General features: G+C 48.2%; 2 protein-coding genes across 2 annotated transcripts in view; one reads left to right on the forward strand and one right to left on the reverse strand.

Annotated features, from left to right (window-relative positions):
- Nucleotides 1-11,400: 11,400 nt before the first annotated feature.
- On the reverse strand, nt 11,401-24,909 carry LOC135537234 (large ribosomal subunit protein uL6-like). The gene is made up of 9 exons (XM_064963418.1): nt 24,835-24,909; nt 24,086-24,132; nt 22,539-22,654; nt 19,989-20,084; nt 18,023-18,125; nt 17,770-17,811; nt 15,443-15,523; nt 13,789-13,897; nt 11,401-11,576 (listed from the first exon to the last, which is right to left on the reverse strand). The coding sequence occupies exons 2-8, from the start codon at nt 24,129-24,131 to the stop codon at nt 13,791-13,793; spliced, it is 591 nt and encodes a 196-aa protein (XP_064819490.1). The 5' UTR covers nt 24,132; nt 24,835-24,909; the 3' UTR covers nt 11,401-11,576; nt 13,789-13,790.
- A 21-nt stretch (nt 24,910-24,930) lies between these two features.
- LOC135537233 (lipoyl synthase, mitochondrial-like) overlaps nt 24,931-25,829 on the forward strand; it is a 15,881-nt gene continuing 14,982 nt past the window's right edge. The window contains exons 1-2 of the mRNA XM_064963417.1: nt 24,931-25,276; nt 25,477-25,652. Coding sequence (XP_064819489.1) covers nt 25,178-25,276; nt 25,477-25,652 — 275 coding nt within the window. The 5' untranslated portion in view covers nt 24,931-25,177. The remainder of the gene's footprint in view (nt 25,277-25,476; nt 25,653-25,829) is intronic.

Genomic DNA, 25,829 nt, shown 5'->3' on the forward strand with positions numbered 1-25,829 from the left:
AGGTGGCGTTTTTGTCGTTGTTTCACCCACCAAGCAAGTCGTTTTTTGTGTGGACGTCAATAAGAGTGTCGCATTTAATCAACAACAAAATAAATTGTTTATTTGCTACGTGACGTTTTTATTTATTTATTTGTTATATAATGTAAGTTTCGTAATGCTTTAAGTTGTTACGAATGTACCGGTATAAGTAGGACACGTCCCATCCCGGCAACTTTGAGAATAAACACTTTATATATTGGAGATGTTTATTTATTTTATTTCACCTTAATTTAATCAGGTAGGTCAGTTGAGAACAAGTTCTCATTTATAACTGCGACCCTGACCAAGATAAAGCAAAGCAGTGCGACACATACACCGGAGATGTTTACGCATATCTATAGCAGGAGGCTACTAGTAGCATAGGATCCACGTGTTCATCTGAGACACTCTGATAGTATGTTTTATATTGATCCAGATGATATGGGACCCTGATCAAACGTTCATTGTTCATGTGTTTATCTTTCATGGAAGATTCTTTATCCATAAAATGAAGAGAACAAATCCTTGCTTCACATTATTTAAGAGAGAATTTAAATATCAATTAGAAATTATCAGTAAATGTAAAAACAAAAAGCAATACGCACGGAAAAAGTATTTAATAACAAATTGAAAATTAATATTGATATTTAATACCTCTGTCTGTTAGGTTTATGTACTCTTGTTTGAATATTTGTTTTTTTGTATTTGTTGTGTTCATAATAATTAATAAATATATATTTAAATTGTATCTCTCCACATTGAAAACAGGCGGTTTCGTGTATTCATTACGCCGATTCTGTTGCATAAAGTTGATTAAACGGAAGCAAACGGAACGAAACGGGGAGGAACCCACCCTGCATTTGTCCAATAGAAACTCGTTCTGATCTGTTTGCTTCCGTTTGGTTCTTTAAAGGGAAAACGGTTGCAAATCAAATATGATTGGTCACATACACATATTTAGCAGATGTTATTGCGGGTGTCGTGAAATGCTTGGTTCTTAAACTGTTTTCGTAATGAATACGACCCGGAAGCTACGCGCCATGCCTCAATGTGTTTCATTGATGAGGACACAGCCGGGCACAGTTTATAAAGACGAGAATTCGTATTCTCGCTCAGGAAAACTGCTCCAAAACTTTATTTAATTCATATGGCCTTTTTACAACGTTTACACGCGTGTCTACAGACCCCGGTTGACGCAGGTACAAAGCTGTGTGTTCTTAAGATCACTTTTTCTTCAAAATATTTTTCGATTTTATTTAACTAGGCAAGTCTATGTTAGCTGTGGAAATGTGTGTGCGAATGTGAACGGTCCCAACGACACAGACGTCGACAACTACAGACAGACCTGCAGTTTAAAGACCTGCCACCACCCTCACCTCTTTCCCATGACCAGAGATATCCCATTATTACCCAGAAAAACACACACACCTACCTACCAGTCCCTGTTCTAAGGTAACACTGATGGGACCCTACATGACCTACCTACCAGTCCCTGTTCTGAGGTAACACTGATGGGACCCTACATGACCTACCTACCAGTCCCTGCTCTAAGGTAACACTGATGGGACCCTACATGACCTACCTACCAGTCCCTGTTCTAAGGTAACACTGATGGGATCCTACCAGTCCCTGTTCTAAGGTAACACCGATGGGACCCTACATGACCTACCTACCAGTCCCTGTTCTAAGGTAACACTGATGGGACCCTACATGACCTACCTACCAGTCCCTGTTCTGAGGTAACACTGATGGGACCCTACATGGACGTACCTACCAGTCCCTGTTCTAAGGTAACACTGATGGGATCCTACATGACCTACCTACCAGACCCTGTTCTAAGGTAACACTGATGGGACCCTACATGACCTACCTACCAGTCCCTGTTCTAAGGTAACACTGATGGGACCCTACATGACCTACCTACCAGTCCCTGTTCTAAGGTAACACTGATGGGACCCTACCAGTCCCTGTTCTAAGGTAACACTGATGGGATCCTACATGACCTACCTACCAGTCCCTGTTCTAAGGTAACACTGATGGGACCCTACATGACCTACCTACCAGTCCCTGTTCTAAGGTAACACTGATGGGACCCTACATGACCTACCTACCAGTCCCTGTTCTAAGGTAACACTGATGGGACCCTACATGACCTACCTACCAGTCCCTGTTCTAAGGTAACACTGATGGGACCCTACATGACCTACCAGTCCCTGTTCTAAGGTAACACTGATGGGACCCTACATGACCTACCTACCAGTCCCTGTTCTAAGGTAACACTGATGGGACCCTACATGACCTACCTACCAGTCCCTGTTCTAAGGTAACACCGATGGGACCCTACATGACCTACCTACCAGTCCCTGTTCTAAGGTAACACCGATGGGACCCTACATGACCTACCTACCAGTCCCTGTTCTAAGGTAACACTGATGAGACCCTACATGACCTACCTACCAGTCCCTGTTCTAAGGTAACACTGATGGGATCCTACCAGTCCCTGTTCTAAGGTAACACCGATGGGATCATACATGACCTACCTACCAGTCCCTGTTCTAAGGTAACACCGATGGGACCCTACATGACCTACCTACCAGTCCCTGTTCTAAGGTAACACTGATGGGACCCTACATGACCTACCAGTCCCTGTTCTAAGGTAACACTGATGGGACCCTACATGACCTACCTACCAGTCCCTGTTCTAAGGTAACACTGATGGGACCCTACATGACCTACCTACCAGTCCCTGTTCTAAGGTAACACTGATGGGACCCTACATGACCTACCTACCAGTCCCTGTTCTAAGGTAACACTGATGGGACCCTACATGACCTACCTACCAGTCCCTGTTCTAAGGTAACACTGATGGGATCCTACATGACCTACCTACCAGTCCCTGTTCTAAGGTAACACCGATGGGACCCTACATGACCTACCTACCAGTCCCTGTTCTAAGGTAACACTGATGGGACCCTACATGGACGTACCTACCAGTCCCTGTTCTAAGGTAACACTGATGGGACCCTACATGACCTACCTACCAGTCCCTGTTCTAAGGTAACACGGATGGGACCCTACATGACCTACCTACCAGTCCCTGTTCTAAGGTAACACTGATGGGATCCTACATGACCTACCTACCAGTCCCTGTTCTAAGGTAACACTGATGGGACCCTACATGACCTACCTACCAGTCCCTGTTCTAAGGTAACACTGATGGGATCCTACATGACCTACCAGTCCCTGTTCTAAGGTAACACTGATGGGACCCTACATGACCTACCAGTCCCTGTTCTAAGGTAACACTGACGGGACCCTACATGACCTACCAGTCTCTGTTCTAAGGTAACACTGATGGGACCCTACATGACCTACCTACCAGTCCGTGTTCTAAGGTAACACTGATGGAACCCTACATGACCTACCTACCAGTCCCTGTTCTAAGGTAACACTGATGGGACCCTACATGACCTACCTACCAGTCCCTGTTCTAAGGTAACACTGATGGGACCCTACATGACCTACCTACCAGTCCCTGTTCTAAGGTAACACTGATGGGACCCTACATGACCTACCAGTCCCTGTTCTAAGGTAACACTGATGGGACCCTACATGACCTACCAGTCCCTGTTCTAAGGTAACACTGATGGGACCCTACATGACCTACCAGTCCCTGTTCTAAGGTAACACTGATGCGACCCTACATGACCTACCTACCAGTCCCTGTTCTAAGGTAACACTGATGGGACCCTACATGACCTACCTACCAGTCCCTGTTCTAAGGTAACACTGATGGGACCCTACATGACCTACCTACCAGTCCCTGTTCTAAGGTAACACTGATGGGATCCTACCAGTCCCTGTTCTAAGGTAACACTGATGGGATCCTACATGACCTACCTACCAGTCCCTGTTCTAAGGTAACACTGATGGGACCCTACATGACCTACCTACCAGTCCCTGTTCTAAGGTAACACTGATGGGACCCTACATGACCTACCTACCAGTCCCTGTTCTGAGGTAACACTGATGGGACCCTACATGACCTACCTACCAGTCCCTGTTCTAAGGTAACACCGATGGGACCCTACATGACCTACCTACCAGTCCCTGTTCTAAGGTAACACTGATGGGACCCTACATGACCTACCTACCATTCCCTGTTCTAAGGTAACACTGATGGGACCCTACATGGACGTACCTACCAGTCCCTGTTCTAAGGTAACACTGATGGGACCCTACATGACCTACCTACCAGTCACTGTTCTAAGGTAACACTGATGGGACCCTACATGACCTACCTACCAGTCCCTGTTGTAAGGTAACACTGATGGGACCCTACATGGACGTACCTACCAGTCCCTGTTCTAAGGTAACACTGATGGGACCCTACATGACCTACCTACCAGTCCCTGTTCTAAGGTAACACTGATGGGACCCTACATGACCTACCTACCAGTCCCTGTTCTAAGGTAACACTGATGGGATCCTACATGACCTACCTACCAGTCCCTGTTCTAAGGTAACACTGATGGGATCCTACATGACCTACCTACCAGTCCCTGTTCTAAGGTAACACTGATGGGATCCTCCTACATGACCTACCTACCAGTCCCTGTTCTGAGGTGACACTGAGACTTGAACACTGACGGACCCTACATGACCTACCTACCAGTCCCTGTTCTAAGGTAACACTGATGGGACCCTACATGACCTACCTACCAGTCCCTGTTCTAAGGTAACACTGATGGGACCCTACATGGACGTACCTACCAGTCCCTGTTCTAAGGTAACACTGATGGGACCCTACATGACCTACCTACCAGTCCCTGTTCTAAGGTAACACTGATGGGACCCTACATGACCTACCTACCAGTCCCTGTTCTAAGGTAACACTGATGGGACCCTACATGACCTACCTACCAGTCCCTGTTCTAAGGTAACACTGATGGGACCCTACATGGACGTACCTACCAGTCCCTGTTCTAAGGTAACACTGATGGGACCCTACATGACCTACCTACCAGTCCCTGTTCTAAGGTAACACTGATGGGACCCTACCAGTCCCTGTTCTAAGGTAACACTGATGGGACCCTCCTACATGACCTACCTACCAGTCCCTGTTCTAAGGTAACACTGATGGGATCCTCCTACATGACCTACCTACCAGTCCCTGTTCTAAGGTAACACTGATGGGATCCTCCTACATGACCTACCTACCAGTCCCTGTTCTAAGGTAACACTGATGGGATCCTCCTACATGACCTACCTACCAGTCCCTGTTCTGAGGTAACACTGATGGGATCCTACATGGACCTACCTACCAGTCCCTGTTCTAAGGTAACACTGATGGGACCCTACATGACCTACCTACCAGTCCCTGTTCTAAGGTAACACTGATGGAACCCTACATGACCTACCTACCAGTCCCTGTTCTAAGGTAACACTGATGGGACCCTACAAGACCTACCTACCAGTCCCTGTTCTAAGGTAACACTGATGGGACCCTACATGACCTACCTACCAGTCCCTGTTCTAAGGTAACACTGATGGGACCCTCCTACATGACCTACCTACCAGTCCCTGTTCTAAGGTAACACCGATGGGACCCTACATGACCTACCTACCAGTCCCTGTTCTAAGGTAACACTGATGGGACCCTACATGACCTGCCTACCAGTCCCTGTTCTAAGGTAACACTGATGGGACCCTACATGACCTACCTACCAGTCCCTGTTCTAAGGTAACACTGATGGGACCCTACATGACCTACCTACCAGTCCCTGTTCTAAGGTAACACGGATGGGACCCTACATGGACCTACCTACCAGTCCCTGTTCTAAGGTAACACTGATGGGACCCTACATGGACCTACCTACCAGTCCCTGTTCTAAGGTAACACTGATGGGACCCTACCAGTCCCTGTTCTAAGGTAACACTGATGGGACCCTACATGACCTACCTACCAGTCCCTGTTCTAAGGTAACACTGATGGGACCCTACATGACCTACCTACCAGTCCCTGTTCTAAGGTAACACTGATGGGACCCTACATGGACGTACCTACCAGTCCCTGTTCTAAGGTAACACTGATGGGACCCTACATGACCTACCTACCAGTCCCTGTTCTAAGGTAACACTGATGGGACCCTACATGACCTACCAGTCCCTGTTCTAAGGTAACACTGATGGGACCCTACCAGTCCCTGTTCTAAGGTAACACTGATGGGACCCTACCAGTCCCTGTTCTAAGGTAACACTGATGGGACCCTACATGGACCTACCTACCAGTCCCTGTTCTAAGGTAACACTGATGGGACCCTACCAGTCCCTGTTCTAAGGTAACACTGATGGGACCCTACATGACCTACCTACCAGTCCCTGTTCTAAGGTAACACTGATGGGACCCTACATGACCTACCTACCAGTCCCTGTTCTAAGGTAACACCGATGGGACCCTACATGACCTACCTACCAGTCCCTGTTCTAAGGTAACACTGATGGGATCCTACATGACCTACCTACCAGTCCCTGTTCTAAGGTAACACTGATGGGACCCTACATGACCTACCTACCAGTCCCTGTTCTAAGGTAACACTGATGGGACCCTACATGACCTACCTACCAGTCCCTGTTCTAAGGTAACACTGATGGGACCCTACATGACCTACCAGTCCCTGTTCTAAGGTAACACTGATGGGACCCTACATGACCTACCAGTCCCTGTTCTAAGGTAACACTGACGGGACCCTACATGACCTACCAGTCTCTGTTCTAAGGTAACACTGATGGGACCCTACATGACCTACCTACCAGTCCCTGTTCTAAGGTAACACTGATGGATCCTACATGACCTACCTACCAGTCCCTGTTCTAAGGTTACACTGATGGGACCCTACATGACCTACCTACCAGTCCCTGTTCTAAGGTAACACTGATGGGACCCTACATGACCTACCTACCAGTCCCTGTTCTAAGGTAACACTGATGGGACCCTACATGACCTACCAGTCCCTGTTCTAAGGTAACACTGATGGGACCCTACATGACCTACCTACCAGTCCCTGTTCTAAGGTAACACTGATGGGATCCTACCAGTCCCTGTTCTAAGGTAACACTGATGGGATCCTACATGACCTACCTACCAGTCCCTGTTCTAAGGTAACACTGATGGGACCCTACATGACCTACCTACCAGTCCCTGTTCTAAGGTAACACTGATGGGACCCTACATGACCTACCTACCAGTCCCTGTTCTGAGGTAACACTGATGGGACCCTACATGACCTACCTACCAGTCCCTGTTCTAAGGTAACACCGATGGGACCCTACATGACCTACCTACCAGTCCCTGTTCTAAGGTAACACTGATGGGACCCTACATGACCTACCTACCATTCCCTGTTCTAAGGTAACACTGATGGGACCCTACATGGACGTACCTACCAGTCCCTGTTCTAAGGTAACACTGATGGGACCCTACATGACCTACCTACCAGTCACTGTTCTAAGGTAACACTGATGGGACCCTACATGACCTACCTACCAGTCCCTGTTCTAAGGTAACACTGATGGGACCCTACATGGACGTACCTACCAGTCCCTGTTCTAAGGTAACACTGATGGGACCCTACATGACCTACCTACCAGTCCCTGTTCTAAGGTAACACTGATGGGACCCTACATGACCTACCTACCAGTCCCTGTTCTAAGGTAACACTGATGGGATCCTACATGACCTACCTACCAGTCCCTGTTCTAAGGTAACACTGATGGGATCCTACATGACCTACCTACCAGTCCCTGTTCTAAGGTAACACTGATGGGATCCTCCTACATGACCTACCTACCAGTCCCTGTTCTGAGGTGACACTGAGACTTGAACACTGACGGGACCCTACATGACCTACCTACCAGTCCCTGTTCTAAGGTAACACTGATGGGACCCTACATGACCTACCTACCAGTCCCTGTTCTAAGGTAACACTGATGGGACCCTACATGGACGTACCTACCAGTCCCTGTTCTAAGGTAACACTGATGGGACCCTACATGACCTACCTACCAGTCCCTGTTCTAAGGTAACACTGATGGGACCCTACATGACCTACCTACCAGTCCCTGTTCTAAGGTAACACTGATGGGACCCTACATGACCTACCTACCAGTCCCTGTTCTAAGGTAACACTGATGGGACCCTACATGGACGTACCTACCAGTCCCTGTTCTAAGGTAACACTGATGGGACCCTACATGACCTACCTACCAGTCCCTGTTCTAAGGTAACACTGATGGGACCCTACCAGTCCCTGTTCTAAGGTAACACTGATGGGACCCTCCTACATGACCTACCTACCAGTCCCTGTTCTAAGGTAACACTGATGGGATCCTCCTACATGACCTACCTACCAGTCCCTGTTCTAAGGTAACACTGATGGGATCCTCCTACATGACCTACCTACCAGTCCCTGTTCTAAGGTAACACTGATGGGATCCTCCTACATGACCTACCTACCAGTCCCTGTTCTAAGGTAACACTGATGGGATCCTCCTACATGACCTACCTACCAGTCCCTGTTCTGAGGTAACACTGATGGGATCCTACATGGACCTACCTACCAGTCCCTGTTCTAAGGTAACACTGATGGGACCCTACATGACCTACCTACCAGTCCCTGTTCTAAGGTAACACTGATGGAACCCTACATGACCTACCTACCAGTCCCTGTTCTAAGGTAACACTGATGGGACCCTACAAGACCTACCTACCAGTCCCTGTTCTAAGGTAACACTGATGGGACCCTACATGACCTACCTACCAGTCCCTGTTCTAAGGTAACACTGATGGGACCCTCCTACATGACCTACCTACCAGTCCCTGTTCTAAGGTAACACCGATGGGACCCTACATGACCTACCTACCAGTCCCTGTTCTAAGGTAACACTGATGGGACCCTACATGACCTGCCTACCAGTCCCTGTTCTAAGGTAACACTGATGGGACCCTACATGACCTACCTACCAGTCCCTGTTCTAAGGTAACACTGATGGGACCCTACATGACCTACCTACCAGTCCCTGTTCTAAGGTAACACGGATGGGACCCTACATGGACCTACCTACCAGTCCCTGTTCTAAGGTAACACTGATGGGACCCTACATGGACCTACCTACCAGTCCCTGTTCTAAGGTAACACTGATGGGACCCTACCAGTCCCTGTTCTAAGGTAACACTGATGGGACCCTACATGACCTACCTACCAGTCCCTGTTCTAAGGTAACACTGATGGGACCCTACATGACCTACCTACCAGTCCCTGTTCTAAGGTAACACTGATGGGACCCTACATGGACGTACCTACCAGTCCCTGTTCTAAGGTAACACTGATGGGACCCTACATGACCTACCTACCAGTCCCTGTTCTAAGGTAACACTGATGGGACCCTACCAGTCCCTGTTCTAAGGTAACACTGATGGGACCCTACCAGTCCCTGTTCTAAGGTAACACTGATGGGACCCTACATGGACCTACCTACCAGTCCCTGTTCTAAGGTAACACTGATGGGACCCTACATGACCTACCTACCAGTCCCTGTTCTAAGGTAACACTGATGGGACCCTACATGACCTACCAGTCCCTGTTCTAAGGTAACACTGATGGGACCCTACATGACCTACCAGTCCCTGTTCTAAGGTAACACTGACGGGACCCTACATGACCTACCAGTCTCTGTTCTAAGGTAACACTGATGGGACCCTACATGACCTACCTACCAGTCCCTGTTCTAAGGTAACACTGATGGATCCTACATGACCTACCTACCAGTCCCTGTTCTAAGGTAACACTGATGGGACCCTACATGACCTACCTACCAGTCCCTGTTCTAAGGTAACACTGATGGGACCCTACATGACCTACCTACCAGTCCCTGTTCTAAGGTAACACTGATGGGACCCTACATGACCTACCAGTCCCTGTTCTAAGGTAACACTGATGGGACCCTACATGACCTACCTACCAGTCCCTGTTCTAAGGTAACACTGATGGGACCCTACATGACCTACCTACCAGTCCCTGTTCTAAGGTAACACCGATGGGACCCTACATGGACGTACCTTGTATTGTTTTCACAGGATTCTTGTTACTGTGTGTCAGTTTTCAAACACTTTGCAGATCTTTAATCTCCAAACGCTTTGTAACATCGCAGCCCTCTGAACAGACCCATTTTATTGACAGCTTCAGACTTAAGTTTCTGTGTATCCTGAGCTTTTCTCACATCTAGATAAGAGGACAGACGACCTTAATAGTAAAAAATATAAATGTCTGTTGTGTTATTCAATGTATTTCTATGGGCTATAGTGGTAAAGGCCAAAATCAAATGTCTCAAATGAAGGGGTTCCCAAAATAAGACATTTGAGTAGTTAAATGATCCTTGGTATGACTTTCTTAAAACAATTACGTTATTTTAGAACACCCCCCCCCCCCCCCAAAAAAAAAAGTTTTAAAAGACTACATATTAATTTTTAATCAGGAGTTATTTTATTTTACCAGTTAAGAACCAATTCAAGGGTCATTATCCACGTAGAAGTGGAAACCGATAACTTGTCTGTTGTAATAGACAGGGGTGCAGTTGTCGCTAAGACTCTGATCTGGGGTCAGTTATTCATTTCTCACACTATCGGTTAAGATGAGGCGAAGCTGATCCTAGCTGATCCTAGATGTGTACCCAGGGGAAACTTCACCCCCCCCCCTCCCCCAAGAGCGTTCGATTGGTCTGATATTACCTGTTAGAATGCATTAGAACATGTCAGCCAATAGGAACCAGAGAGAGGATTCGTTGGGTGTAACAATAGAATTCTAAACTCAATATTCCATGCTGCATTCACACCCAAGTGGGATGTTGGAATTTACCAGTTTGTGAAGGCATAAATAACAGCTGGATGCCTTCACCTGATTTGAACTCATGAGAAACTCCAGATTGGCTAATGGTTAACAAACCGTGTGTAAATCCATCTGCTTTGTAAACAAAGTGTTAAAAAAACAAGTTTTTCAATGTTTTTTTTTGTTGCAATTTAATCTGCCACAAAAAAAGCAGGTTAGTTATTTTCTTTAGTAGGTGAGGTCAGAGGTCACCATGTGGGAGAAGCGGGCACTCAGGGCGCCACTAGTAGATTACCAGTTGGGAGGGCCCTTCAAGTGGATTTCTCCCAGTCGTAATGTGGTAAATTCCCACATGGTTATGAACTAAGCATAAGTAATTTAATGTGATCTGTTTGGTGCGACACCGAAAATGGGTTGACTAACAGGAAGAAGAAAAATGACCAGCTTGGTATAAACTACATGAACCAGCCAATAGGAACCACAAACACAGGATGTGGGGTGTCGTTGGAAAAAAGGGAGGGATTTTATTGGTCAATAGTGAGTTCCAGAGATGCATCTGATTCAGTTATTCGTCCGTCTGTTTCCGCCACAGTGGTCTCTTCTCACTGACGTAGATCCCATCCAGGAACTTCCTGATGTTCTTCTTGACCGTGGTGACTTGTTGGATCAGAGCGGCTGGAGGAGAGAGAACGAGGAGAGAGAACGAGAGGAAGTAGAGAGAGAACGAGGAGAGAGAACAAGAGGAAGTAGAGAGAACGAGGAGAGAGAACAAGAGGAAGTAGAGAGAACAAGGAGAGAGAACAAGAGGAAGTAGAGAGAGAACAAGAGGAAGTAGAGAGAACAAGGAGAGAGAACAAGAGGAAGTAGAGAGAACGAGGAGAGAGAACAAGGGGAAGTAGAGAGAACAAGGAGAGAGAACAAGGGGAAGTAGAGAGAACAAGGAGAGAGAACAAGAGGAAGTAGAGAGAGAACAAGGAGAGAGAACAAGAGGAAGTAGAGAGAGAACAAGGAGAGAGAACAAGAGGAAGTAGAGAGAGAACAAGGAGAGAGAACAAGAGGAAGTAGAGAGAACAAGGAGAGAGAACAAGGGGAAGTAGAGAGAGAACAAGGAGAGAGAACAAGGGGAAGTAGAGAGAGAACAAGGAGAGAGAACAAGAGGAAGTAGAGAGAGAACAAGAGGAAGTAGAGAGAGAACAAGAGGAAGTAGAGAGAACAAGGAGAGAGAACAAGAGGAAGTAGAGAGAGAACAAGGAGAGAGAACAAGAGGAAGTAGAGAGAGAACAAGAGGAAGTAGAGAGAGAACAAGGAGAGAGAACAAGGGGAAGTAGAGAGAGAACAAGGAGAGAGAACAAGAGGAAGTAGAGAGAGAACAAGAGGAAGTAGAGAGAGAACAAGGAGAGAGAAGGGGAAGTAGAGAGAGAACAAGGAGAGAGAACAAGAGGAAGTAGAGAGAGAACAAGGAGAGAGAACAAGGGGAAGTAGAGAGAGAACAAGGAGAGAGAACAAGAGGAAGTAGAGAGAGAACAAGAGGAAGTAGAGAGAGAACAAGAGGAAGTAGAGAGAACAAGGAGAGAGAACAAGAGGAAGTAGAGAGAGAACAAGGAGAGAGAACAAGAGGAAGTAGAGAGAGAACAAGAGGAAGTAGAGAGAGAACAAGGAGAGAGAACAAGGGGAAGTAGAGAGAGAACAAGGAGAGAGAACAAGAGGAAGTAGAGAGTGAACAGAGAGAACAAGAGGAAGTAGAGAGAGAACAAGGAGAGAGAACAAGAGGAAGTAGAGAGAGAACAAGGAGAGAGAACAAGAGGAAGTAGAGAGAGAACAAGGAGAGAGAACAAGAGGAAGTAGAGAGAGAACAAGGAGAGAGAACAAGAGGAAGTAGAGAGAGAACAAGGAGAGAGAACAAGAGGAAGTAGAGAGAGAACAAGGAGAGAGAACAAGAGGAAGTAGAGAGAGAACAAGGAGAGAGAACAAGAGGAAGTAGAGAGAGAACAAGGAGAGAGAACAAGAGGAAGTAGAGAGAGAACAAGAGGAAGTAGAGAGAGAACAAGAGGAAGTAGAGAGAGAACAAGGAGAGAGAACAAGGGGAAGTAGAGAGAGAACAAGGAGAGTGAACAAGAGGAAGTAGAGAGAGAACAAGAGGAAGTAGAGAGAGAACAAGGAGAGAGAACAAGGGGAAGTAGAGAGAGAACAAGGAGAGAGAACAAGAGGAAGTAGAGAGTGAACAGAGAGAACAAGAGGAAGTAGAGAGAACAGAGAGAACAAGAGGAAGTAGCGAGAGAACAAGGAGAGAGAACAAGAGGAAGTAGAGAGAGAACAAGGAGAGAGAACAAGAGGAAGTAGAGAGAGAACAAGGAGAGAGAACAAGAGGAAGTAGAGAGAGAACAAGAGGAAGTAGAGAGAGAACAAGAGGAAGTAGAGAGAGAACAAGGAGAGAGAACAAGGGGAAGTAGAGAGAGAACAAGGAGAGTGAACAAGGGGAAGTAGAGAGTGAACAGAGAGAACAAGAGGAAGTAGAGAGAACAAGGAGAGAGAACAAGAGGAAGTAGCGAGAGAACAAGGAGAGAGAACAAGGAGAGAGAACGAGAGGAAGTAGAGAGAGAACAAGGAGAGAGAACAAGAGGAAGTAGAGAGAGAACAAGGAGAGAGAACAACCGTTAAGAGTAAAAAAAAAAATAGGGCACGAGGCATTTAGGGCTGGTTCAGTTCAAACTTCAGGTCTCTAATAAGCCCCATAACGCAGGTTACAGGCGTATCATTTCTCTAACGTTGGTCAAAGCCTTGCATGTCAGAAAGATTATAGCATAAAACAAGGTTTTTCAAAGTGCAGCATCAAAACATGCATTGACTGACACGGTGTGGACATCAACAGACTCTGGGTGATTCTAACCTCTAATCCTCTTTCTGGACCACCGTGCCCTTCTCAGACACGTAGATTCCGTCCAAGAACTTCCTGATATCCTTGTTTTTGACCGTGGTGGCTTGCTGGATGAGAGCGGCTGGAAGAGAGAGAGAGGAGAGAGAGGCTGGGGTGGTGAGCAGGGTACGACAGCTTGGAGGGTCACACAGGGGTCAATATATACACGCAATCAGTGAGGACTTAGAGCTAGGAGAGAGAGAGAGAGGGGACAGACAGCATCACTACCACTGACTTGACAAGTCTGGTTATAGTAGGAGAAAAGGCTATACACCTTAGCATCTAGAATCCCAGTCACAACATTCTAGAATCCCAGTCACAACATTCTAGAATCCCAGTCACAACATTCTAGAATCCCACGGTGATGCTGTAAGAGGTAAATAGAGGGAGAAGAGGCATCATAACAGATAAACACTAGGACATCAGACTGGGAGAGAGAACAGAGGGGGATTCTGGGTAATAATACACAGGGTCTGGAGGAAACACTAGGACATCAGACTGGGAGAGAGAACAGAGGGGTATCTGGGTAATAATACACAGGGTCTGGAGGAAACACTAGGACATCAGACTGGGAGAGAGAACAGAGGGGTATCTGGGTAATAATACACAGGGTCTGGAGGAAACACTAGGACATCAGACTGGGAGAGAGAACAGAGGGGTATCTGGGTAATACACAGGGTCTGGAGGAAACACTAGGACATCAGACTGGGAGAGAGAACAGAGGGGGTATCTGGGTAATAATACACAGGGTCTGGAGGAAACACTAGGACATCAGACTGGGAGAGAGAACAGAGGGGGTATCTGGGTAATAATACACAGGGTCTGGAGGAAACACTAGGACATCAGACTGGGAGAGAGAACAGGGGTATCTGGGTAATAATACACAGGATCTGGAGGAAACACTAGGACAGACTGGGAGAGAGAACAGAGGGGGTATCTGGGTAATAATACACAGGGTCTGGAGGAAACACTAGGACATCAGACTGGGAGAGAGAACAGAGGGGTATCTGGGTAATAATACACAGGATCTGGAGGAAACACTAGGACATCAGACTGGGAGAGAGAACAGGGGTATCTGGGTAATAATACACAGGATCTGGAGGAAACACTAGGACAGACTGGGAGAGAGAACAGAGGGGGTATCTGGGTAATAATACACAGGGTCTGGAGGAAACACTAGGACAGACTGGGAGAGAGAACAGAGGGGTATCTGGGTAATAATACACAGGGTCTGGAGGAAACACTAGGACAGACTGGGAGAGATAACAGAGGGGTATCTGGGTAATAATACACAGGGTCTGGAGGAAACACTAGGACAGACTGGGAGAGAGAACAGAGGGGTATCTGGGTAATAATACACAGGGTCTGGAGGAAACACTAGGACATCAGACTGGGAGAGAGAACAGAGGGGTATCTGGGTAATAATACACAGGGTCTGGAGGAAACACTAGGACAGACTGGGAGAGAGAACAGAGGGGTATCTGGGTAATAATACACAGGGTCTGGAGGAAACACTAGGACAGACTGGGAGAGAGAACAGAGGGGTATCTGGGTAATAATACACAGGGTCTGAAGGAAACACTACGACTGTGTGTGTGTGGGGGGGTGATGATGTGTGTCGCCTCACCAGAATTAGACACCAGCTCAATATCGTTCCCCTCCAGAATCAACTCATCCTTCTGGGCTGCAGACACAGCACAGGAAACACCTGAGAGGAGAGACAGGAAGTCAGAGAGACAGAGGGACGAGACAGGAGGGAGGAGACAGGAGGGACGAGACAGGAGGGACGAGACAGGAGGGAGGAGACAGGAGGGAGGAGACAGAGAGGGAGGAGACAGAGAGGGAGGAGACAGAGGGAGGAGACAGAGGGAGGAGACAGAGGGAGGAGACAGAGGGAGGAGACAGAGGGAGGAGACAGGAGGGAGGAGACAGGAGGGAAGAGACAGGAGGGAAGAGACAGGAGGGAGGAGACAGGAGGGAGGAGACAGGAGGGAGGAGACAGAGGGAGGAGACAGAGGGAGGAGACAGAGGGAGGAGACAGAGGGAGGAGACAGAGGGAGGAGACAGAGGGAGGAGACAGAGGGAGGAGACAGAGGGAGGAGACAGGAGGGATCAGGAGGGAGGAGACAGAGAGGGAGGAGACAGAGAGGGAGGAGACAGAGAGGGAGGAGACAGAGAGGGAGGAGACAGAGAGGGAGGAGACAGAGAGGGAGGAGACAGGAGGGAAGAGACAGGAGGGAGGAGACAGGAGGGAGGAGACAGGAGGGAGGAGACAGAGGGAGGAGACAGGAGGGAGGAGACAGGAGGGAGGAGACAGAGAGGGAGGAGACAGAGAGGGAGGAGACAGGAGGGAGGAGACAGAGGGAGGAGACAGAGAGGGAGGAGACAGAGAGGGAGGAGACAGAGAGGGAGGAGACAGAGAGGGAGGAGACAGAGAGGGAGGAGACAGTGAGGGGGGAGACAGAGAGGGAGGAGACAGAGAGGGAGGAGACAGAGAGGGAGGAGACAGGAGGGAGGAGACAGGAGGGAGGAGACAGGAGGGAAGAGACAGGAGGGAAGAGACAGGAGGGAAGAGACAGGAGGGAAGAGACAGGAGGGAGGAGACAGAGGGAGGAGACAGAGGGAGGAGACAGGAGGGAGGAGACAGGAGGGAGGAGACAGAGAGGGAGGAGACAGAGAGGGAGGAGAGGGAGGAGACAGAGAGGGAGGAGACAGAGAGGGAGGAGACAGAGAGGGAGGAGACAGAGAGGGAGGAGACAGAGAGGAGGAGACAGAGAGGGAGGAGACAGAGAGGAGGAGACAGAGAGGGAGGAGACAGAGAGGGAGGAGACAGAGAGGGAGGAGACAGAGAGGGAGGAGACAGAGGGAGGAGACAGAGGGAGGAGACAGAGGGAGGAGACAGAGAGGGAGGAGACAGAGAGGGAGGAGACAGAGAGGGAGGAGACAGAGGGAGGAGACAGAGGGAGGAGACAGAGGGAGGAGACAGAGGGAGGAGACAGAGGGAGGAGACAGAGGGAGGAGACAGAGGGAGGAGACAGAGGGAGGAGACAGAGGGAGGAGACAGAGGGAGGAGACAGAGGGAGGAGACAGAGGGAGGAGACAGAGGGAGGAGACAGAGGGAGGAGACAGAGGGAGGAGACAGAGGGAGGAGACAGAGGGAGGAGACAGAGGGAGGAGACAGAGGGAGGAGACAGAGGGAGGAGACAGAGGGAGGAGACAGAGGGAGGAGACAGAGGGAGGAGACAGAGGGAGGAGACAGAGGGAGGAGGCCGTCAGCCAGGCATCTCTGCATTGGAAATCTCCACACATCCTGAAGTGAGAGCTTGTCAATGCTTCAGGGTTCCAGAGGATTCCTCTACAGAACTACGAGAACCACCTTAAAAGATGAATTAAAAACACCGTTTCAAACCATTGAGTAGCCCGTTTATTCATAGTGCCTCCAGCTCATTGCAAAGTGGTGTGATGATCTGAAACCTGCCTACCGTTGTCTATATGCACTTCACTGGCCAATGGGAAGTGTACGTTAAATACTGGTTCAAAAATAACTGGCGGCCCTGTCCCGCCCGAAGACCCCCCCCCCTTTCCCCTTCCCTGTCACCCTGCCCCCCCCCCAGACTCACCCCGCCCCCAGACTCACCCTGCCCCCCCAGACTCACCCCGCCCCCGCCCCCACAGACTCACCCTGTCACCCCGCCCCCCAGACCCCCCACAGACTCACCCTGTCACCCCCCCCCGAGACTCACCCCCCCCCAGACTCACCCTGTCACCCCGCCCCCCACAGACTCACCCTGTCACCCCCCCAGACTCACCCCCCCACAGACTCACCCCGTCACCCCGCCCCCAGACTCACCCCGCCACCCCCCCAGACTCACCCCCCCCCAGACTCACCCTGTCACCCCGCCCCCCCAGACTCACCCCGCCACCCCCCCAGACTCACCCCGCCCCCAGACTCACCCTGTCTCATGCGGACCCTACGGATGTACTTCTCCCCCAGAGCTCCACTCCCCCCCCAGACTCACCCGCGCCCCCCAGACTCACCCGCCCCCCCAGACCCCCAGACTCACCCAGCCCCCCAGACTCACCCAGCCCCCCCCAGACTCACCCAGCCCCCCCAGACTCACCCTGCCCCCCCAGACTCACCCTGCCCCCCCCAGACTCACCCTGCCCCCCAGACTCACCCTGTCTCATGCGGACCCTACGGATGTACTTCTCCCCAGGAAGTTCCTGATCTCCACCAGAGCTCCACTCTCCTGCATCACAACGTTGATGGGGAAATGGGCGTACACCGAACGCATCTTATAGCGGAAACCCTGGAGAGAGGAGACAGAGGGTTAAAACACCGAGAGAGAGAGGGGTCCTAGGACACCGAGAGAGAGGGGTCCTAGGACAGAGAGAGAGAGGGGTCCTAGGACAGAGAGGGTTAAACACAGAGAGAGAGGGTTAAACACCGAGAGAGAGAGGGTTAAACACCGAGAGAGAGAGGGTTAAACACAGAGAGAGAGAGGGTTAAACACCGAGAGAGAGAGGGGTCCTAGGACAGAGAGAGAGAGGGAACAGAGGGGTCCTAGAACAGAGAGAGAGAGGGTCCCTAGAACAGAGAGAGAGGGGTCCTAGAACAGAGAGAGAGAGGTCCTAGAACAGAGAGAGAGGGGTCCTAGAACAGAGAGAGAGGGGTCCTAGAACACAGAGAGAGGGGTCCTAGAACACAGAGAGAGGGGTCCTAGAACAGAGAGAGAGGGGTCCTAGAACAGAGAGAGAGGGGTCCTAGAACAGAGAGAGAGGGGTCCTAGAACAGAGAGAGGGGTCCTAGAACAGAGAGAGAGGGGTCCTAGAACACAGAGAGAGGGGTCCTAGAACAGAGAGAGAGAGGGTCCCTAGAACAGAGAGAGGGGTCCTAGAACAGAGAGAGAGGGGTCCTAGAACAGAGAGAGAGGGGTCCTAGAACAGAGAGAGAGAGGGTCCCTAGAACAGAGAGAGAGAGGGTCCCTAGAACAGAGAGAGAGGGGTCCTAGAACACAGAGAGAGAGGGGTCCCTAGAACAGAGAGAGAGAGGGTCCCTAGAACAGAGAGAGAGAGGGTCCCTAGAACAGAGAGAGAGGGGTCCTAGAACACAGAGAGAGAGGGGTCCTAGAACACAGAGAGAGGGGTCCTAGAACAGAGAGAGAGGGGTCCTAGAACAGAGAGAGAGGGGTCCTAGAACAGAGAGAGGGGGTCCTAGAACAGAGAGAGAGGGTCCTAGAACAGAGAGAGGGGGTCCTAGAACAGAGAGAGGGGTCCTAGAACAGAGAGGGGTCCTAGAACAGAGAGAGAGGGGTCCTAGAACAGAGAGAGAGGGGGTCCCTAGAACAGAGAGAGGGGTCCTAGAACAGAGAGAGAGGGGTCCTAGAACAGAGAGAGAGGGGTCCTAGAACAGAGAGAGAGGGGTCCTAGAAGAGAGAGAGAGGGGTCCTAGAAGAGAGAGAGAGGGGTCCTAGAACAGAGAGAGAGGGGTCCTAGAACAGAGAGAGAGGGGTCCTAGAACAGAGAGAGAGGGGTCCTAGAACAGAGAGAGAGGGGTCCTAGAACAGAGAGAGAGGGGTCCTAGAACAGAGAGAGAGCGGTCCTAGAACAGAGAGAGAGCGGTCCTAGAACAGAGAGAGCGGTCCTAGAACAGAGAGAGAGCGGTTAAACCCCGAGAGAGGGGCAACAAGCAGTCAGGGTATTTATCAGCTGGTCTGGTGTCAGTGTCACTCACCATGGTAACTAACAGTAGGGTCAACAGAGACAGGTCAACACTCACCATGGTAACTAACAGTAGGGCCAACAGAGACAGGTCAACACTCACCATGGTAACTAACAGTAGGGTCAACAGAGACAGGTCAACACTCACCATTGTGACTAACAGCAGGGTCAACACTCACCATGGTAACTAACAGTAGGGCCAACAGAGACAGGTCAACACTCACCATGGTAACTAACAGTAGGGTCAACAGAGACAGGTCAACACTCACCATGGTAACTAACAGTAGGGTCAACAGAGACAGGTCAACACTCACCATTGTGACTAACAGCAGGGTCAACACTCACCATGGTAACTAACAGTAGGGCCAACAGAGACAGGTCAACACTCACCATGGTAACTAACAGTAGGGCCAACACTCACCATGGTAACCAACAGTAGGGCCAACACTCACCATGGTGACTCCCTTGATCATGTTCTGGACGTGACTGCAGATGGTCCTGACTGTGGCCAGCTCCTTCCTGTTGCCCCACCATTTATCCACGCGCAGCTGGAACACAAGAGAGAGCAGAGACACACCCCTGATGTAAAGAAGGGGCTTTATAAATACCTGCGATTTACCAGCAGAACTATCAGTTAGCAACGCTTCAAGACGCCATCAGATCGGTTTATTCCAGGGAGAGAAAAAGCAACGATCAGAAGGTTCCCCTCTGTGTCCCCACATGATTGGATCAGCCAAAGTCACCAGGTCGGTAGCCAGCCAATGAGGTGGACCTGGTCAGCGACGGTGAACACGCCAGTAGTTTTAGAGCGGCCCACGACATGGTTTATGAATGCATGATGGAAATTCACTATAGGAAGATTTAAAACGTTAAAATCAGCAGGTAATGTGTGGCTGGCAGAATCAGGGGTTGTGTAACGTGAAGGGACATGTGTGTGTTTGACGTCACGCCTCTCATTATTTATTTATTTTACCTTTATTTAACTCGGCAATTCAGTTAACAACAAATTCTTAATTTCAATGACGGCCTAGGAGCAGTGGGTTAACTGCCTGTTCAGGGGCAGAACGACAGATTTGTACCTTGTCAGCTCGGGGGTTTGAACTCGCAACCTTTCGGTTACTAGTCCAACACTCTAACCACTAGTTCCAAGATGGCGTAGCAGTAAGTCGTCCTGCCGTATCGTCTCTCTGTAAATATCGTCTCTTTTTCGTTTTAGATATTTTTTGTAAAGATATTTTTCTTTGCATATCTTTAAAAACATTTTTGCTCGCTTCCAAATACTCTCCTGCAACCCGCCTCACCCAATGTAGCTACTTTTCCTAAATTTCTCTAATTTATCACTCCAGTGTTAATCTGCAATATTGTAATTATTCGCCTACCTCCTCATGCCTTTTGCACACATTGTATGTAGACTCCCCTTTTTTTTCTACTGTGTTATTGACTTGTTAATTGTTTACTCCATGTGTAACTCTGTGTTGTCTGTTCACACTGCTATGCTTTATCTTGGCCAGGTCGCAGTTGTAAATGAGAACTTGCTCTCAACTAGCCTACCTGGTTAAATAAAGGTGAAATAAAAATAAATAGGCTACCCTGTCGTAAACAACAGGATGGCATTAATACCTCTCACTATATAAGGAACTATTTACTCAGTTCTTTCCCCTGCCCAGCGACAGGGCGGCCCAGCGACAGGGCGGCCCAGCATCTCCCCTGCAGCTGGTTGTTTAAAAGATATATTTATATTATATACACATTAAATAGTCTCTTAAGTTTTCCACCACATATAGGGTCCCATCTTCTGACCCGACTTACAAAGCAAGACGTTTATTTTTGCTGTAGTGTTGGTGCAACCGTGACGCTAACGAATCGTCGGGACACTCATCTGTTTCTCTAGAGCCGCTCTCTGAAACAACGATACAGCCAAGCCTCGTCATTACAACAGTTATCTGGAGACCCCCCCATAGTCACACAGTAACCAACCCCCCCAAAAAAACTCCTGTTCGCTCAGCAAAATATTTCATTTTACTTTAGAGCCCTGGGCATGATGAGTACCAGTGCATTAAAGGGCATGATGAGTACCAGTGCATTAAAGGGCATGATGAGTACCAGTGCATTAAAGGGCACGATGAGTACCAGTGCATTAAAGGGCACGATGAGTACCAGTGCATTAAAGGGCACGATGAGTACCAGTGCATTAAAGGGCACGATGAGTACCAGTGCATTAAAGGGCACGATGAGTACCAGTGCATTAAAGGGCACGATGAGTACCAGTGCATTAAAGGGCACGATGAGTACCAGTGCATTAAAGGGCACGATGAGTACCAGTGCATTAAAGGGCACGATGAGTACCAGTGCATTAAAAGGCACGATGAGTACCAGTGCATTAAAGGGCATGATGAGTACCAGTGCATTAAAGGGCATGATGAGTACCAGTGCATTAAAGGGCATGATGAGTACCAGTGCATTAAAGTGCATGATGAGTACCAGTGCATTAAAGGGCATGATGAGTACCAGTGCATTAAAGGGCATGATGAGTACCAGTGCATTAAAGGGCATGATGAGTACCAGTGCATTAAAGGGCATGATGAGTACCAGTGCATTAAAGGGCATGATGAGTACCAGTGCATTAAAGGGCATGATGAGTACCAGTGCATTAAATGGCATGATGAGTACCAGTGCATTAAAGGGCATGATGAGTACCAGTGCATTAAAGTGCATGATGAGTACCAGTGCATTAAAGGGCATGATGAGTACCAGTGCATTAAAGGGCATGATGAGTACCAGTGCATTAAAGGGCACGATGAGTACCAGTGCATTAAAGGGCATGATGAGTACCAGTGCATTAAATGGCATGATGAGTACCAGTGCATTAAAGGGCATGATGAGTACCAGTGCATTAAAGGGCATGATGAGTACCAGTGCATTAAAGGGCATGATGAGTACCAGTGCATTAAAGTGCATGATGAAGCCATCGCCAAGTACTTTCTATAGACGAGTCTCCATACCTTCTTGTGCGTCTTCCCCAACAGGCTGAGTTCCAGGTTGATGTGGTTGAACTCCCTGCGGAGAACCCCCCGGGGTCCCTTGACGATGACAGTCCGTCCCTTCAGCCTCACCTCGACTGGGGGGCACGGCAGAGACAACAGGGGTTAGACACACACACACACACACAGAACCAGTAACTGGCTAAACAATCTTAACCACGCCACTAGAACATATGGCATTAAAACCCAACTATAGTCAGGCACACACACACACTGAACCAGTAACTAGCTAGACAATCTTAACCACGCCACTAGAATATATGGCATTAAAGCCCAACTATAGTCAGGCACACACACACTGAACCAGTAACTAGCTAGACAATCTTAACCACGCCACTAGAACATATGGCATTAAAACCCAACTATAGTCAGGCACACACACACAGAACCAGTAACTGGCTAAACAATCTTAACCATGCCACTAGAATAAAATGGCATTAAAGCCCAACTATAGTCAGGCACACACACACACACTGAACCAGTAACTAGCTAGACAATCTTAACCACGCCACTAGAATATATGGCATTAAAACCCAACTATAGTCAGGCACACACACTGAACCAGTAACTAGCTAGACAATCTTAACCACGCCACTAGAACATATGGCATTAAAACCCAACTATAGTCAGACACACACACACACTGAACCAGTAACTGGCTAGACAATCTTAACCACGCCACTAGAATATATGGCATTAAAACCCAACTATAGTCAGGCACACACACACTGAACCAGTAACTAGCTAGACAATCTTAACCACGCCACTAGAATATATGGCATTAAAGCCCAACTATAGTCAGGCACACACACTGAACCAGTAACTAGCTAGACAATCTTAACCACGCCACTAGAATATATGGCATTAAAACCCAACTATAGTCAGGCACACACACACACACTGAACCAGTAACTAGCTAGACAATCTTAACCACACCACTAGAATATATGGCATTAAAACCCAACTATAGTCAGGCACACACACACTGAACCAGTAACTAGCTAGACAATCTTAACCACGCCACTAGAATATATGGCATTAAAACCCAACTATAGTCAGGCACACACACACTGAACCAGTAACTAGCTAGACAATCTTAACCACGCCACTAGAATATGGCATTAAAACCCAACTATAGTCAGGCACACACACACACACACACACTGAACCAGTAACTAGCTAGACAATCTTAACCACGCCACTAGAATATATGGCATTAAAACCCAACTATAGTCAGGTTAAAATGCTGGATCGATGAAGACAGGCACCAGTGATTTCTCTTGAGGATGCCAGCCAGAGACAAACTACAGTGACTTAGTGGCATTAAGTTAGTGTAGTCCTTTTTCTGGGGGCTGAACCAATAACTCACTAGGCAAGGTAGGTAAACATTTGACTCTCTAGTCTGGTTAAAAAAACAATTCCTTGATTAGTCTATTGATAAGACTCCACGGGTTATCAACATGTCGGATGGTTCAGTAAATGAACAGTGTTCAGGTAGTTAAACTTACCACCGTCGGGGATATCGACAGTCTGGTTACTGAGAATGGTCTTCATTCTGGGGTTAGACACGAGAGTGAAGTTAGGTGGAGTTGACGATCACAATACATTATATTAAACAACTAACGTTACGGAGCGGACTGGGGATTTTAGGACGACTTTTAACTTTAATTAACGTCAGGTAACTAGCAACATCATGAGTGTGTGTTTACACGACTGTCATATTTAGGTAACTCGTTGTTAACAATGTCATACAATACGTAATCCGGTACATCCGGTTGACTGTCCAAATGAAACCCTTAAGAGTAGTAAACGTTAATTTACGCATTAGAAAACTAGTCAACTATAACAGACAGGCATGCAGCTAACCAGTCGGATAGCGAGTCATGAACACTGCCCCCCCTCGCAAACAACTTTTATAACCTACACATGTTAATTAAAACGGTCTGAAACAATGCGACCGTGTACATAGAAGACAAACGTTATGTTACACACATTGAGCATTATTCACGTTGCCCTGGCTACTAAAAAGACGGATAGGCAGGCATGGGGGGCGACTGCGGCCTAGGATAGAGGGGTGGGAGGCAAAACAAACTATATATAGGTATATCGACTGGTTTTGGGGATGGAAATAACAAATGCGAAACGTCAATATACATATAGCAAATTCGTAAAGGTGAAAAATCACGCGTTTTAGATATCGAGGAACATAGATGGAGTTTGATTTTCAGCGATAGAAACGTTATCCACCATTTCTTACCTCGCCGGTAGTAGAGGAAAGGACGAAGGAAGGACGTCAGCACGCAATTGTAGTCTTCGTACGTGCTTACGCCATCACGTCGCTACGTGTTGATCAGACGTAACTAAACAATTGATGATGATGATGGATGCAAAATACTGCGATATATTGATAAATTATACGTCTTTGGTCCCCAGGGGAAGAAAAAAACATCGCATTTAGAATAAATCTGGATATAAAAAGAATCGAGATCAATTGATTCATTAAGTAGCGGACGAAATTATTATTTTCTAAGTTTTATTTTAATACCAGGACTAAGTACTCGATCCCAGAGAAATGTTTTGTCAATGACAGACGCTAGCAAATGTTAGTTAAAGTCATGGCTTTGGTCAAACAAAGTTATTTTATTGCGGGTCGTTTCTCCAGCAAACAACGGTGGTTGAATCCCAAATGCAACCAACATGTAAGTACATCCACTTGACCAGATTGCACCGATAATCACTGACATGTCTCTCTTTGTTTTATACAATGTTTATACTAGCTAACTAAGTATGGCTAATGCTAACATAACAAGCTGATCAGATCCTCCTTGGCCGCTGGCCTCGGGTTACTGATTTAGCAGAGGCATCATGTGTAGCTAGATAATATCCGGTCCGTGTGTAGGTGTACGCCGTCAGTGGACTGACCACAGCGGCCAGGTCATCCCAGACACAGAAGGACCGCAAGAAGGAGCTGTCCGATGACGGGCCCGACCTCCAGGACTTTATATCCGGGGAGCTGTCTGAGAAGAACAACTGGGAGGAGTACAGGGGTAACCTGAAGAGACAGAAGGGAGAGAGGTGGGGGGAATAGAGGTTCCTTTATGTATAATGCTTCCTAAATGGTACTCTATTCCCTATGTAGTGCACTACTTTCGACTCTGACCCCATGGGGCTCTGGTCAAGATTTTGGGAATAAGATGGAACGGGACCCATGTGTGTATCTAAACAATTTGCCTGCACTATCTATTCCCTATA

The sequence above is a fragment of the Oncorhynchus masou genome, unplaced genomic scaffold, assembly GCF_036934945.1.
Source record: "Oncorhynchus masou masou isolate Uvic2021 unplaced genomic scaffold, UVic_Omas_1.1 unplaced_scaffold_728, whole genome shotgun sequence".
Classification (NCBI taxonomy): domain Eukaryota; kingdom Metazoa; phylum Chordata; class Actinopteri; order Salmoniformes; family Salmonidae; genus Oncorhynchus; species Oncorhynchus masou.

Excerpts from the sequence above, each read along its gene's own strand:
- LOC135537234 (XM_064963418.1), bottom strand. The coding sequence starts at position 24,131 with ATGAAGACCATTCTCAGTAACCAGACTGTCGATATCCCCGACGGTG. Across the intron at positions 15,524-17,769 it reads TAGGGTCCGCATGAGACAGG|GTGTTTCCTGTGCTGTGTCT; the intron begins GTGAGTCTGGGG and ends CTCTCCTCTCAG. Across the intron at positions 13,898-15,442 it reads TGAGCTGGTGTCTAATTCTG|CCGCTCTCATCCAGCAAGCC; the intron begins GTGAGGCGACAC and ends TCTCTCTTCCAG.